The following is a 13,934-nucleotide window of genomic DNA, read 5'->3' as shown; positions in this document are numbered from 1 at the left end:
ACTCCACTGCTGGGAGCATTCTGCGAAGTCTTAGTGATATAACTCTGGCAAGACTCTGGGGTGAACAGTACAGACCTTAAGACCTGATCACCCTGCATGCAGTACACTCCCCCCACTGTGGTTAACCTTGAATAAATCCCTTGCCCTCTGAGACTCAGTTTTTTTCACCTGTTAGATGGGGATCATAACAGTACCTACCCTCATAGGCTTTGGGGGACAATTAAATGAAACAGAGCTTATAACAGACTCACCATCGCGTCTGGCAAAGAAGAAACAGATGATAAATGGCAGCTTTGTTACCGCTTGGCCTTTTAAAAGTGTTTTATAATGCATAAGTATTTTTTAATTTCAAATATACATAAATTCAGATGTTTCCAGAGTCTTAATGCTTTTGAAAACTCAGATAACAGACAGACCATTTAATTCATATTTATTTCACATTTGATCTGTAAACTTTTTGTTAAAAAAAATCCACTGTCATTAGCAACATGTGCTAACATTAATTTTTCTTTAGTGAAATATGAGCGCAGGCCTTAAAGAGTCTCTGTCTAAAACATAGGGCAACTTGGATGTAAACAAGGTCTCCGCCCTTCTTCCTTGACTTTGGGAGTTTATCAATGACTTGATCTCAACCAGAAAAACAGGGAGGAAAAATGGACAACACTTTGATACTTAAGAGCTCTTGGGGCAGGAACTGTACAGTTGGGCAGGCCCATTTGTCTCTTCAAACTGTTTACTTTGGGCAAATTGTATCAGGTTTGCTTCTTCCACATAATTTCCACTTCTCCGTGTCTAAAAACAGCAGGTAAAAGATTTCCCACAGTCAGCACTCTGAAGGAGGGAGTGGTAACACATACATCTAAGATGGAAACATACATATTTTTCAAGCAGTGGCCCCAGAGGAAGGGAGGAAGGGGACACTGGAAAGAGAAGGTTTTAAAGTGCAGTACTGGAGTGAAAAAGGGTGCATCCGAGAATAATGGCTTTATACACAGGGCTGCTGCAAGGCAGAAAGGTTCATTTACTTCTGTCTTGATCCATCCTTGTAATATTTACATAGGACAAGGCAATTATGCTGTTAGGCACAGGGGTGGGGAAACGGACAGAAATCTTTTCCCCCTCAGGAAATCTCAACGCAAGTCCAGTCCCAAGGGACAGTCACCAGTTGCTGGTGAAAAGGACACAGAGAGGGTAATGACACCAGAAAAGGACTCACTTTGCAAAGAGGCTTGCCCTGAACTAGACACAATGTGTCTGCCTGGAGAGCATCTCCAGGATTCAAACATCAGTAGCCAGGATTCAAACATCAAAAGCCAAGAGACATTTAGGTCCCCATCCCCATCCCCAAGTACTATCAAAAATAGTGTATATTTACAAGGGGGAGGGGGATGGGAGGGCCGGCCGGGCTGCCCTGAGCATTTGTTTAAAAATAGAGTTGGGGAAGGGGGACAGCAATTAGCCGGGGCTGGGTAACCCCCACCCCCACCCCATCTGTTAACCCTTTGGGAGCCCTCCATCCCCTCTGGCCTCTCGTGCTTGCTCTGAACGACTGTGACAGCTGGGCCCAGGTGAGGTGAAAATACTTTTAGGAAACAATACTGATTTGGGGCTGCCCAAGAACCCAGGAAGATGGCTCTGAGTGAGGAGCTGCCCTAACAATAATGAGGGGGTTGGAGTGGGGGGTGTGGCCCTCCCAGCCAGTACTTTTCTCAGGTAGGAGAGCGCAGATGCCCGCAAGAAGCGGCAGAGCCATCCTGGGGCCAAGAAACTAGGAACAGGCAGGACCCGGGTTTTGGCAGGACCACGTAGACGCGCCCCCTGGATCCCAGCTGCCTGCAGTCAGCGCAAGTCTGTTCTCCGGGCGCGGACTCCGCACTCACACGATCCGCTTCCTGTCCCCCCGGCAGAGGATCTTCTTGAAGGCGCGGCGGAAGTCGTGATTGAAGATGGTGTATATGACCGGGTTCAGCGAGCTGTTGCAGTAGCCGAACCAGAAGAAGAACTTGAAGAGCGTGGGCGGCACGGGGCAGCCGATGGCCGTGAGCGTGTAGGTGAAGAAGAAGGGGAACCAGCACACCACGAACACGCCGATGACCACCGCCAGCACGAAGGTGAAGCGCTTCTCGCGGTTCTGCCGCCCACGCCAGCGCGACGCCTTGGGGCCCCCGCCAGAGCGCTCCTCCGCCGGCCCGGCCATGGGTGCCCCCGGCCCCGTCGCCCCCGGCCCGCGCCGCGGCAGGCTGTCCCCGGGCTTCACCTGGCTCGCCCGGGCCTTGCCTTTGGCCCGGGGCCCGCGTTCCGACCTGCGGGACCCCGGGGGCCGCTCAGCATGCTCAGACGAGGAGCTCTCCTCTAGGTCCAGCGCATCGGCGTCCGGCGGCCCTGCGGGCGCGGGCTCCCCCGGGGCACCATTGAGCTGGACCTGCAGCGACTCGACCTCGGCGCCCACGGGGCCCACGCCGCCGCGCTCCGGGCCCAAGCCGTTGGGCCTGCGCTCGGCGCCCCCTGGCAGCTCAGCGGCGGTGGCATCCGGACCCCGGCGACTGGGCGGCACGCGGGTGCGGCGCTTGGCGATCTGGTAGATGCGCACATAGACCAGGATCATGATCAGGCAGGGCGCGAAGAAGGAGCCGATGCTCGACGAGATGACGTACCACTTCTGGTCGTTGATCTCACAGCGCGGTTCGGCGGACGGCTGGCCACTCCTGCCTCTCTTCTTCTCGAAGGAAATGAGCGGGGGGAAGGAGATGACGGCCGAGATGACCCACACCGTGACGATGATGGCCTTGATGCGGCGTGGCGTGCGCTTCAGGTTGTACTCTATGGCCTGGGTGATGGACCAGTAACGATCCAGGCTGATGGCGCACAGGTGCACTATGGAAGACGTGCAGAAGAGCACGTCGAGCGCCAGGTAGATCTCACACCACGCCTTGCCGAAGTACCAGTAGCCCATGACCTCGTTGGCCAGCGAGAAAGGGATGACAAGCGTGGCCACCAGGATGTCCGCCGAAGCCAGAGACACCAGGAAGAGATTCTGGGGCGCCTTGAGCGCGCGGCTTGTGAACACAGCAATGATGACAAGCACGTTACCGAACACTGTGAACAGCATGAGCAGGCCAGCCAGGCACACCAGCGTCAGCGTCACCTGCAGGGAGTAGGGGGTGGCCCGGGCGCCGCCCCCTGGGGCCTCGGTCCCGTTCCAGCTCGCGTTGCCCGCGTCCGGCTGCAGGGAGCCCATGGGCGCGAAGCTGCCCTCGGCCAGCGGCTGCTCCTGGCGGAACATGAACGCGGGTGCCCACTCGCCTGGGCCTGCTGCCAGCTGCCTTCCGGCCCGGTGCCCGTGGGTCCTCCTCTTCCTCTCGCGCCCCGCTCGCCCCGCCGCACCTCACATGGAGAAGGGGCCTCAGGGAGGCCGGGCCCCGAGCTGGGGGACCGCTAGCGGCCCATGGGCCCGGCTCCCGCGAACCGCACCCGGTCCGCGCGCTTCGGGCTCTCGGGGTCGGCGCCTTCTCGCTCCCAGCTCCTAGATACAGCCAAGTTTTATTTCTAAGCGGCGGGAGAGAGTAGGTCGAACCGATGGGGAAAGAGATATTTATTCTTCAAGAAGAGAGAACAAAAATCATCGGTGGCCTGATGACTTGGAAAGATAACAGGAAATTAAATATATCTGTTTCTATATCTTTGACTCTTGAGCCTGAGCGAAAGCAAGAGGTCTTACCGTGTGCGGGGCCCGCCCCCAACCCGGGAGGCAGCCGAGGGGTGCTGATGCTGGCTTGGGGTCGTGTGTCTCTCTCCTTATATCTCCGAAGCGAACACCGACTCTCTCGCTTCCCCCAGACGCGGCGGGGCCGGCGGGGCCCGGGTTGGGACCACGGTGCGGACTCTGCCGCCTCTCGGAGCGTCGCGGGACTTCCAAAGTTGAGTGCCCTGCTGGGGCTGGGGCGCAGCGCGCGGAGCTCGGAGACGGCGGCGGCGGCGGGATGAGGAATGTGGGGGCCGCATGAAGGCGCCCCCGTCCTCAGGCGGACCCGGGCGGGTGGGCGATCGGCCCTCCAGGAATCGCGACCGAGGCAGGAGGTCTCCTGGGCGTCGGCACGGCGAGCTTCGGGCGCTGAGCGCGACGGGACAGGCTGGGGTCCGAGGGCAGCGTGAGTTTGGGGAGGAGAGCAGGGCTAGGGAGAGAAGGTGCTGGGGGTGGCCGGGCGGCGGCGCGCCGGCTGCTAGGCGTCTGCACTGAAGCCCGGGCCGCTGCTTCTCCGCCGCACTAGCCGTGGACTGGTTTTATAGCCCCAGGATCAAGCCGGCGTTGCTGAGCAGCCGGCGTCAGCCCCCACGTGGGAAGCCGACCCTCCCCCGCCCCTTGCACCTCCCCTCCACGGGTCTAGCGCCCTCACCCAGCGCGGGACCCACTGGAACCCTGCCCCACTGGTGAGACGGGCCCTTTGGGGAGGCGGATACCCTGAGCGAGGGATTTAAAGGGCGTGCCCGGGGAGTGCCTGCTGGGAATTGGCCAAGCATCTCTGGGCGCGCCGAGCAGAACACATTGGGCACCCGGGAGTGGCCACATCGAGTTGAGTGGGACTTGGGAGGAAAGGGTGTTGAGGTCCCCTGGATGAATCGGGAGAAGCAATTACCGGTACAGGTCGCATCCGGAGCAACCCCGCCCTGGGCCGGGCCACACTTTTTCCTGCAAGTGCTCCTGGCGGCGGGGCGAGTGGAGCTGGTGAGAGGAAGGCGCACGTTCGGATCCAACCCCTTTGGCGGAAAGGGAGGCAACACCCACGCGGAGTGGGCTCCGCCAGAGTTAGGAGCTCCACTGTGGGGAGAAACGGCCATTTGTGGTTCCAGCTGCAGAGCTGCTGCGAGACCTGAGCAGCCTGGGTCTGAACCGGCGCCCCCTAGACCACGGTGAGGAGGGGTCCTAGAGCGGAGGAGGCGCGTGGCGGCAGCGCGAGGGCGCACTGACACCTGCCGGCCGCACGCCGGCACCGCTGCCAGTCTACGCGGACGTCCGGAGCCTACTCTCGTCCCTGAGACTGCCTTCTCTCATATCAGGGCAAGTTTGGGTCCATGCTCGGGGACAGAGAACCCAGATTTTTTATTGCACTTTGTCATGTTGCAGAAATCTGCCTAACGCATACACTCTTGTGTGGCTACCCTCTCGCCGGCGAGAGTGAAGCTTGGGCTGATGAAGACACATCAGAAGAGGGCTCTGCAGGCATCAGAGCCCAGAGCTGGCAGCCCACCCTGCCAGTACAGGGCAACCCACGCTTCCCGCAGATCCCGGAGGCCTGGATCCTGCCTGACTGGTTGCTCTGCTCTGGTCTTCTCTGAACCATTGTGTCTTTGTTGAGGCCGAAAGCTAGACTTCTCCCCCCACCACATCCGCATTTCAGATGCACGCACACCAGTCTTTCAGTAAGACGAGGATGCTGACCAAAAGAAGAGAGAATGTTTTCCAGGTTCCATCTGATAGAAATAGCATGGAGAGGGGGTGAGTGCAGTGTTCCTCTGCATGCTCGGTGTCCTGAGATAGATTTTAACGGTTGCTAGAGTACCGGCTTGTATTGTGTTATCTGCACTTTTCAAATAAACAGTAAGCAGTTTAAGGGCAAGGCCCAGGAGGATGGAAACTGTCAGCAGGAGAGAGATTAGACCTAAAGAAAAGTTATCTTATTTAAGGGCCTACTAAACCAAAATACCTTATGTAGTCAATCAAGCTGGAAGTTCTAAGGATGGAACAGATTGCTTCTCTGCCCAGCAGGGTTCAGGCTCAGGACTGAGGACTAAATTAAGGACCTTGAGCATCAAGGCTGAGCATCACCTTCAACACCAGCTGATGTCTACAGCCTCTGCCAGTGATACAGGCCAGTGATACAGTAATCAATGTGGTTGCTCTTGTTGTAGATAGTCCTGAAGTCTGTGCTTTTCAAAGTATTTCACAGGTGTCTCCTGCAATCATTCCTCCAATTGGATGACCTCCCTTTCCAGATTTAATTCTGAAGAGCCTTTCTAATCCCCTTTTCTGGAGCACCTGAAGAAAGTTAAGGCACTCTTTCCTCCCTCTGTTAAATCTATTTTCCATCTTCTAACCAAGTCTCAGCTCTGTATGTCCTGAGAGAAGAGATTCAGAGAGATTGCATGAGACTCAGTTGGAAATGTGGTCACGCTCACCTTTGCACAGAAACTAAGAGCCCCAGACCTCAAGTATGAATGCTAAGAGAGACAAATATCAAAGCCCATGGCAATCTGGGCTTCACTGTGTTGTTCACAGACCTTAGGGCCCGAGTTTTCATAGACCATCACCGCCTATCTCCACACCAGCTGCTGACACACATCTCTCCTTCCCATCTCATTTCAGAAGCAAAAAGGGAAATGAAAATAGAGGCCACAGGGCTTTCTTTTCTTGGAATCTCTGCTGCTAGCCTGTGTATAACATCTCATGTCACATTTTCTTAAATGCTTCCCAAACAGCCAGTCAGCAGCCAGTCAGCTTCTTAATTCCTGGGTTTGGAGTCTTTTCTCCTAAAATGGAAACAGGTTTTTCAAGGAGCTAGGGTCTTGGAGGCCAATTCAGGACAATTATTAATAATAATGATAGCTGTCTTTTGTTGAGTTCCTAGTACACAACATGTCTAAGGCTAGCTACAGAGCCTCTTCATATGCAGAGTTCTTCCTCTTAACATATGTGTTTGTCTCTCCGTTGTGTCTGACTCTTTGCGACCCCATGAGCTGTAGCCTGCCAGGCTCCTCTGTCCATGGAATTCTCCAGGCAAGAATACTGGAATGGGTTGCCATTCCCTTCTCCAGGGGATCTTCCTAACCCAGGCATCAAACCTGGGTCTCCCACATTGCAGGCAGATTCTTTACCGTCTGAGCCACCAGGGTAACACATGTATCTATCACTAAATGCTCTAGCTCCTTAGTTTGACACTCAAGTGTCAGTATCTCTGAGCTTTAAAAGGCTATGTGGATGCTATTAGTTTTTTGATAGAAGATTTAGTGCTGTGCTTGCTTAGTGAGACAGCACTGAGCAGAGAGAGATCCACAAAGACAATAATTTCTATCCAAGCCTGTATATCTGCATTGCTTGGGAAGGTGAAAAGACTTACTAGTGCTCCACCAAGGTAATTTTGATTCATCAGGGCTGTGATGGAATGCAGACTGTGTATTTTAACAAACCTCCTTGGGAGATGCTAACATGCACACTCAGTGAAGATTCACTGCTCTAAGTAATAAATAATAAATCTCACTGGGGGCAGGAGAGATGAGCAGCTGCCTTGGTGGGGGCATAAAGGTGGTGTCTAAGGAAGGCAGAGCTGCTAAGGATGGGCTCCAGATTGAGAATAACTGTCCTAGTTCTTCTGGGTCAGCTAAGAGGGTGTCATATTCTTCCAGGAACCAGAGGCATCAGGAAGTTGGCATTTCTGGCCTAAGGAGAAGTCTAGGGCACACAAATGGAGGTCCACTATTATTTCTACTATTAATAAAAATACATACTACAGAGGATCTGAATAGACAATTTTCCAAAGACGGCATACAAAATGGGCAACAGACACATGAAAAAATGCTCAACATCACTAATCATCAGAGAAATGCAAATCAAAACTACATTGACTATCACCTCACACTGGTCAGAATGCCATTCTCCAAGTCTACAAACAACAAATGCTAGAGAGAATATCTAAAAAAGGGGATCTTCCTACACTGTTGGCAGAAATGGAAATTGGTACAACCACAATGGAGAACAGCAAGGAGGCTCCTTAAAAAGTTAAAATAGGACTACCATATGACCTTGCAATCCCACTCCTGAGCATATATCTGGAAAACAAACAAACAAACATAATTTGAAAAGATAATGTACCCGTGTTCATTGCAGTGCTATTTACAATAGCCAGGACATGGAAGCAACATAAATGTCCATCAGCAGAGGAATGGATGAAGATGTGGTGCATAAATATAGTGGACTATTACTCAGACATAGAAAAGAATGAAATAATGCCATTTGCAGAAACATGGATGGACCTAGAGATTATCATACTAAGTGAAGTTAAGTCAGGAAAAGGAAAAACATCATTTGATATCACATATCACTTACCTGTGGAATCTAATTTTTTTAATCATATAAATGAACTTATTTACAAAACAGAAACAGAAAAAAAAAAAAAAAAGCTTGTGGTTACCAAAGGGGAAATGTGGGTGGGGAGGGGATAAATTATGTGTATTAACATACACATATTACTAGTTAACTAGTGTGAAATAAAAAACATAGATGCTCTCATTTTATATCTCTAGCTCTACCTCCCTTTCTATCTATATTTTCTTCTGAAAAGGAACACATAAGTACTGGAAGATGGTCTATTTATGACTACCAGCCAGGCAAATTACCAATACATGTAATTTAGCTTATACTCAAGTATCTGTTTGTCCTGGAATTACATCTATAATTAAAGTGCCAGGTAATATTAAAATTCTTGTGTGTGTGCATGTGTGTTCAGTCATTCAGTCGCATCTGACTCTCTGCAACCCCGTGGACTGTAGCCCACACCAGGCTCCTCTGTCCATGGAATTCTCCAGGCACAAATACTGGAGTGGGTTGCCATTTCCTCCTCCAGGGGATCTTTCCAACCCAGGGATCAAACCTGCATCTCCCATGTCTCTTGTATTGCAGACAGATTCTTTACCACTGAGCCATGGGGGACTTCATCTAAAAAGAGCCAGAAAACTGGACTGGAGATGATATTAATAGCTTATTACTATTTTTTGAAGACTAAGAAAAAACTACATCCTCATTAGCTTGGACTCCTGCTGCTGCTAAGTCGCTTCAGTCATGTCCGACTCTGTGCGACCCCATAGACAGCAGCCCACCAGGCTCCCCCGTCCCTGGGATTCTCCAGGCAAGAACACTGGAGTGGGTTGCCTTTCCTTCTCCAATGCATGAAAGTGAAAAGTGAAAGAAGTCGCTCAGTCGTGTCTGACTCTTAGCGACCCCATGGACTGCAGCCTACCAGGCTCCCCCATCCATGAGATTCTCCAGGCAAGAGTACTGGAGTGGGGTGCCATTGCCTTCTCCGACTCCTAGGCTCTCACAAATCGAAGTTCAGACACACAAACACAGGCCACACACCCATGCATATGGGCCATATGGGCACACACTCACCCATCTGAACATGATGAGCAGGTGGGGAACACAGTGTTCCCATTGCCGCCCATGCCCCACACACAACTGGAACCAAATGCTGCGATCAGTTACTAACATCTGTCAAGTCACTGCATTGCTGACATGGTGGCGGGGAGGAGGGGCTGGCAGTCACTAGAAAAAAATCTATTGCTTCCTCTGAGCTATTATTTAATTCTTCCACTTTCTTGCTGCCAGTGCTGGAGCTCTTTGCAAGCACATTGTTCCTGAAGGTGAATGGAAGCCAAAAGAAAAGCATCACCTCCAAGAGTGTTGTTGGAAGGAGTGGCCTTATTTACCACCTTCCGTGTTTCTCATCACTGACTGTTAGATCCATCCTGCTATTCCCATGGAAAAAGTGTGAAGTCTGAGCATCACCTTCATCTTTTTTTTTTTCCCCCCCTAAGGTGCTAGCCCATCCTGCTCCCACCTGGAAGATGAAGCCAAGTGATTTCTTCCCCTACTGGGCCCTCGCCAAGACCCAAGATAATAGTCTGTGCCAGGATCACCTCTATCTTAAGAATGCCCAGAAAGGTTGGGCTCTCATCTGGATCTTTGCTGCTGCCGACCTTGCAAGATAAATGTGTGCGTTTCCACTAAAACTTGACTGCTGAGGGTTGTGCACACATGAAACTTACCATTACCTCCTGAGTTTTCCAGGTCAGTCCTCGCAAATAAGGGCTCTTTCCCACCACATTCAGGTGAGTTGTCTTGCCTGCTTTGTCCAGAAGCATAAGAAAAAGCACGCTTGAATTAGTTATGGCCAGTGATGGTTATTTATGGCACATGGCTATTTATGGCACAACAGGTGAGCTAGAGCCTCTGGCCCTTGGGAATAATGGAGATATTTGTGACCAAACTTAATAACTTTTAAACTAACATTCATTAACCTAATTAAGTAAAGTGAATCGCCTTTCACATTTTCACAAAGAAACCATGGAAACCTCATGAACACACACATACACCACACACACACACACACTGTTTAAAAGGTAATCTGGTCATTCTGCTCCCTGGAAATGATTTCTTTTTTCCATTCTCCCTAGTTAATGATACCAGGAAAGCACAAGCTTTTCCCTCCTAAAGGGGCCCCTGCCTGCCAGCTCCAGGGAGTGAAGCCATTAGCAATTCAGGCTTTGGAGTAAGATAAACTTGGGCTCTGGTCCTACTTCTGTCACTTAATAACTGTATTAACTTACTTAACTTTCTGGACCTTGGTTTTCTCATACAGAAATGGGGAAAATAGTAATAAGCATCTCAGGCATGCTCTTAAGTGAATGTTTAATAAATGAATACCTGGAAAATATATAACACAATGTTCAGCATTTAATAGATGCTTTGTTGTTGTTCAGTCACTAAGTCATGTCTGACTCTTAGTGACCCCATGGACTGCAGCACACCAAGCTTCCCTAGATGCTTGACATACATTAAGTGTATTTGTTTATTTGGCAAAACTTTCTCCTTTATTAACCTGATTCTTCCTCAGACAGATACAAAGATATTTGAAGATCTGCCCCTTAAAGTTTGACAGTTAATAAATTGGTGTGAAAAATAAGAATTAAAAACTAAATAAAAGTAGGAAAATGTAACTTCACATTTTAACAGGTATTTATTTCTTTTTGTGTATGTAAACAGCCAGGAATGGGGAGAAAGTCCCTTGCCTTAAGACTATACCCAACTGAAAAGCTTCTGCACAGCAAAGAAAGCCATCAACAAAATGAAAAGGCAACCTACAGAATGGGAGAATATATTTGCAAATCATATATCTGATGAGGGGCTAATATGCAAAATATATAAAGAATCCATATAACTCAATCACAAAAATTTAAATAAACAATCCAATTTTTTTTAATGTACAAAGGGGATAAATAGACATCTTTCCAAAGAAGACATGCAGATGACCAACAAGTATGAGGAAAGGTGCTCAAAATCACTAGTCATCAGGGAAATGCAAATCAAAGCTACAATGAGGTATCACCCCACACCTGTTACAATGACTGTTACCAAAAAGAAAAGAAAGGGAACTCTTGTGCACTGCTGATAGGAATGTAAATTGGTGCAGCCACTATGGAAGAAAGTATGAAGGTTCCCCAAAAAATGAAAAGTCGAACTGCATACGATTCAACAGTGCTGCTTCTGAGTAAAACACTAACTCAAAAAGATGGGTGCACCCTCACATTCACTGCAGCATTATTTACAGAAGCAAGATATGGAAACAATCTGTGTCCATCAATAAATCGATGGATAAAAAAAAAAGTGGTATGTATATACCATGGAATACTACTCAGTCATAGAAAAATGAAAGAAATCTTGCCATTTGTGACAACATGGATGGACCCTTATACCGTTACACTAAGTAAAATATGTCAGACAGAGAAAGGCAAGTACCATATGATCTCACATATTCATGTGGAATCTAAAGAAAATTCAAGCAAACAAACAAAAACCAAGTGCATGGATACAGAGAACAGATTGGTGGTTGCCAGATGTGAGGAATAAGGGGTGAAAAAAATGGGTGAATGGCAAAGGGTACAAACTTGCAGTTAGAAAGTCAGTCCGTCATGATATGGAACTGGCACAAAAATAGAAATGTAGACCAATGGAGCAGGATAGAAAACCCAGAAAAAAACCCACGCACCTATGGTCAGTTAATCTGTGACAAAGGCAAGACTACACAATGTTGAAAAGACAGTCTTTTCAACAAACGATGCTGGGAAAACTGGACAGCTACATGTAAAAAAAAAAAAAAAAAGAAATTAGATCATTCTTTGACATCATACATAAAAACAAGTTCAAAATGGATGAAAGACCTAAAGGTGACACTGGACACTTTAAAATTCCTAGAGGAAAACATAGGCAGAACACTCTCTGATATAAATCAGAGCAATATTTTTTCAATCTGTCTCCCAGAAAAATGGAAATAAAAATAAACAGGGCCTACTTAAACTCAAAAGCTTTTGCACAGCAAAGAAATAATAAACAAAATGAAAAGACAACTCACAGGTTGGGAGAAAATGATGTGACATACAAGGGATTAGTCTCCAAAATTTACAAACAGCTCAGGATGCTTAGCTCATTTCACATGCAAGAAAGGTAATGCTCAAAATCTTTCAACCCAGGTTTCAGCCATATGTGGTGAACTGAACTTCCAGATGGTCAAGCTGGATTTAGAAAAGGCAGAGGAACCAGAGATCAAATTGCCAATATCTGTTGGATCATAGAAAAAGCAAGGGAATTACAGAAAAGCATCTACTCTGTTTCATTGACTATGCTAAAGCCTTCTGACTTTTCCAACAAACTGTGAAACATTCTTAGAGATGGGAATACCAGACCATCTTACCTGCCTAAGAGACCTGTATGCAGATCAAGAAGCAAGTCAGAACCAGACATGGAACAACAGACTGGTTGAAAATTGGTAAAGGAGTACATCAAGGCTGTATATTGTCACCCTGCTTATTTAACTTATATGCAGAGTACATCATGTGACATGACTGGCTAGATGAAGCACAAGCTGGAATCAAGATTGCCGGGAGAAATGTCAATTAACATCAGATATGCGGATGACACCACCCTAATGACAGAAACTGAAAAGGAACTAAAGAGTTTCCTGATGAAGGTCAAAGAGGAGAGTCAAAGAGTTGGCTTAAAATTCAACATTCAAAAAACTAAGATCATGGCATCTAGTCCCAGCACTTCATGGCAAATAAAAATGGAAACAGTGGCAGATTTTATTATCTTAGGCTCCAAGATCACTGTAGACGATGACTGCAGCCATGAAATTCAAAGATGTTTGCTCCTTGGAAGAAAACCTATGACAAATCTAGACAATGTATTAAAAAACAGAGACATCGCTTTGCCAACAAAGGTCCATACAGTCAAAGCTATGGATTTTCTAGTGGTCATGGATAGATGTGAGTTCCTGCTGCTGCTGCTGCTGCGTCGCTTCAGTCGTGTCCAACTCTGTGTGGCTCTATAGACGGCAGCCCACCAGGCTCCTCTGTCCTTGGCATCCCCCAGGCAAGAATACTGGAGTGGGTTGCCGTTTCCTTCTCCAATGGATGTGAGTTGGACCATAAAGAAGGCTGAGTACCGAAGAACTGATGCTTTCGAACTGTGATGCTGGAGAAGACTCTTGAGAGTCCCTTGGACAGCAAGGAGATCAAACCAGTCAATCCTAAAGGAAAACAGTCCTGAATATTCATTGGAAGGACTGATGCTGAAGCTCCAATACTTTGGCCACCTGATGAGAAGATATGACTCATTGGAAAAGACCCTGATGCTGGGAAAGCTTGAGGGCAGGAGAAGGGGGCTACAGAGGATGAGATATTTGGATGGCATCACCAACTCAATGGACATGAGTTTGAGTAAACTCTGGGAGATAGTGAAGGACAGGGAAGCCCGGCATGCTGTAGTCCATGGGAATCACAAAAGAGTCACATGACTTGGCAACTCAACAATGCCTTTTTACCTCTGATAATTTTCCTTGCTCTCGTTTGTTTTGTCTGAAATTAATACAGCTACTCCAACTTTGATTAGTATTAGCATGGTGTATCTTTCTCCATCTTGTGCCTTTAATCTTTATGTATCTTGATATTTAAAGTGTGTTTCTCATAGGCAACATATTTTTGGTCTTTTTTAAATCTACTGTGACAATCGCTTTTCACTGGCAGCTGAAGTGATCACTGATATAGTTGAATATCTAACTTCACTACCATTTTTTTTTTTTGGTCTTCCATGCCTTTTATGCTTTGAATGG

General features: G+C 48.3%; 1 protein-coding gene and 1 long non-coding RNA gene across 2 annotated transcripts in view; both read right to left on the bottom strand.

The window, feature by feature from the left end:
- LOC133239408 (uncharacterized) overlaps positions 1 to 13,414 on the bottom strand; it is a 51,689-nt gene extending 38,275 nt beyond the window's left edge. Inside the window, exon 1 of the long non-coding RNA XR_009733822.1 lies at positions 3,719 to 13,414. This is a non-coding gene — a long non-coding RNA (uncharacterized LOC133239408). The remainder of the gene's footprint in view (positions 1 to 3,718) is intronic.
- Positions 414 to 3,720, bottom strand: ADRA2A (adrenoceptor alpha 2A). The gene has a single exon (XM_061403444.1). The coding sequence runs from the start codon at positions 3,281 to 3,283 to the stop codon at positions 1,877 to 1,879; it is 1,407 nt and encodes a 468-aa protein (XP_061259428.1). The 5' UTR covers positions 3,284 to 3,720; the 3' UTR covers positions 414 to 1,876.
- Positions 13,415 to 13,934: the final 520 nt, after the last annotated feature.

This window comes from Bos javanicus, chromosome 26 (assembly GCF_032452875.1).
Source record: "Bos javanicus breed banteng chromosome 26, ARS-OSU_banteng_1.0, whole genome shotgun sequence".
Lineage (NCBI taxonomy): Eukaryota > Metazoa > Chordata > Mammalia > Artiodactyla > Bovidae > Bos > Bos javanicus.
This window is presented reverse-complemented; position numbering and strand designations above follow the sequence as displayed.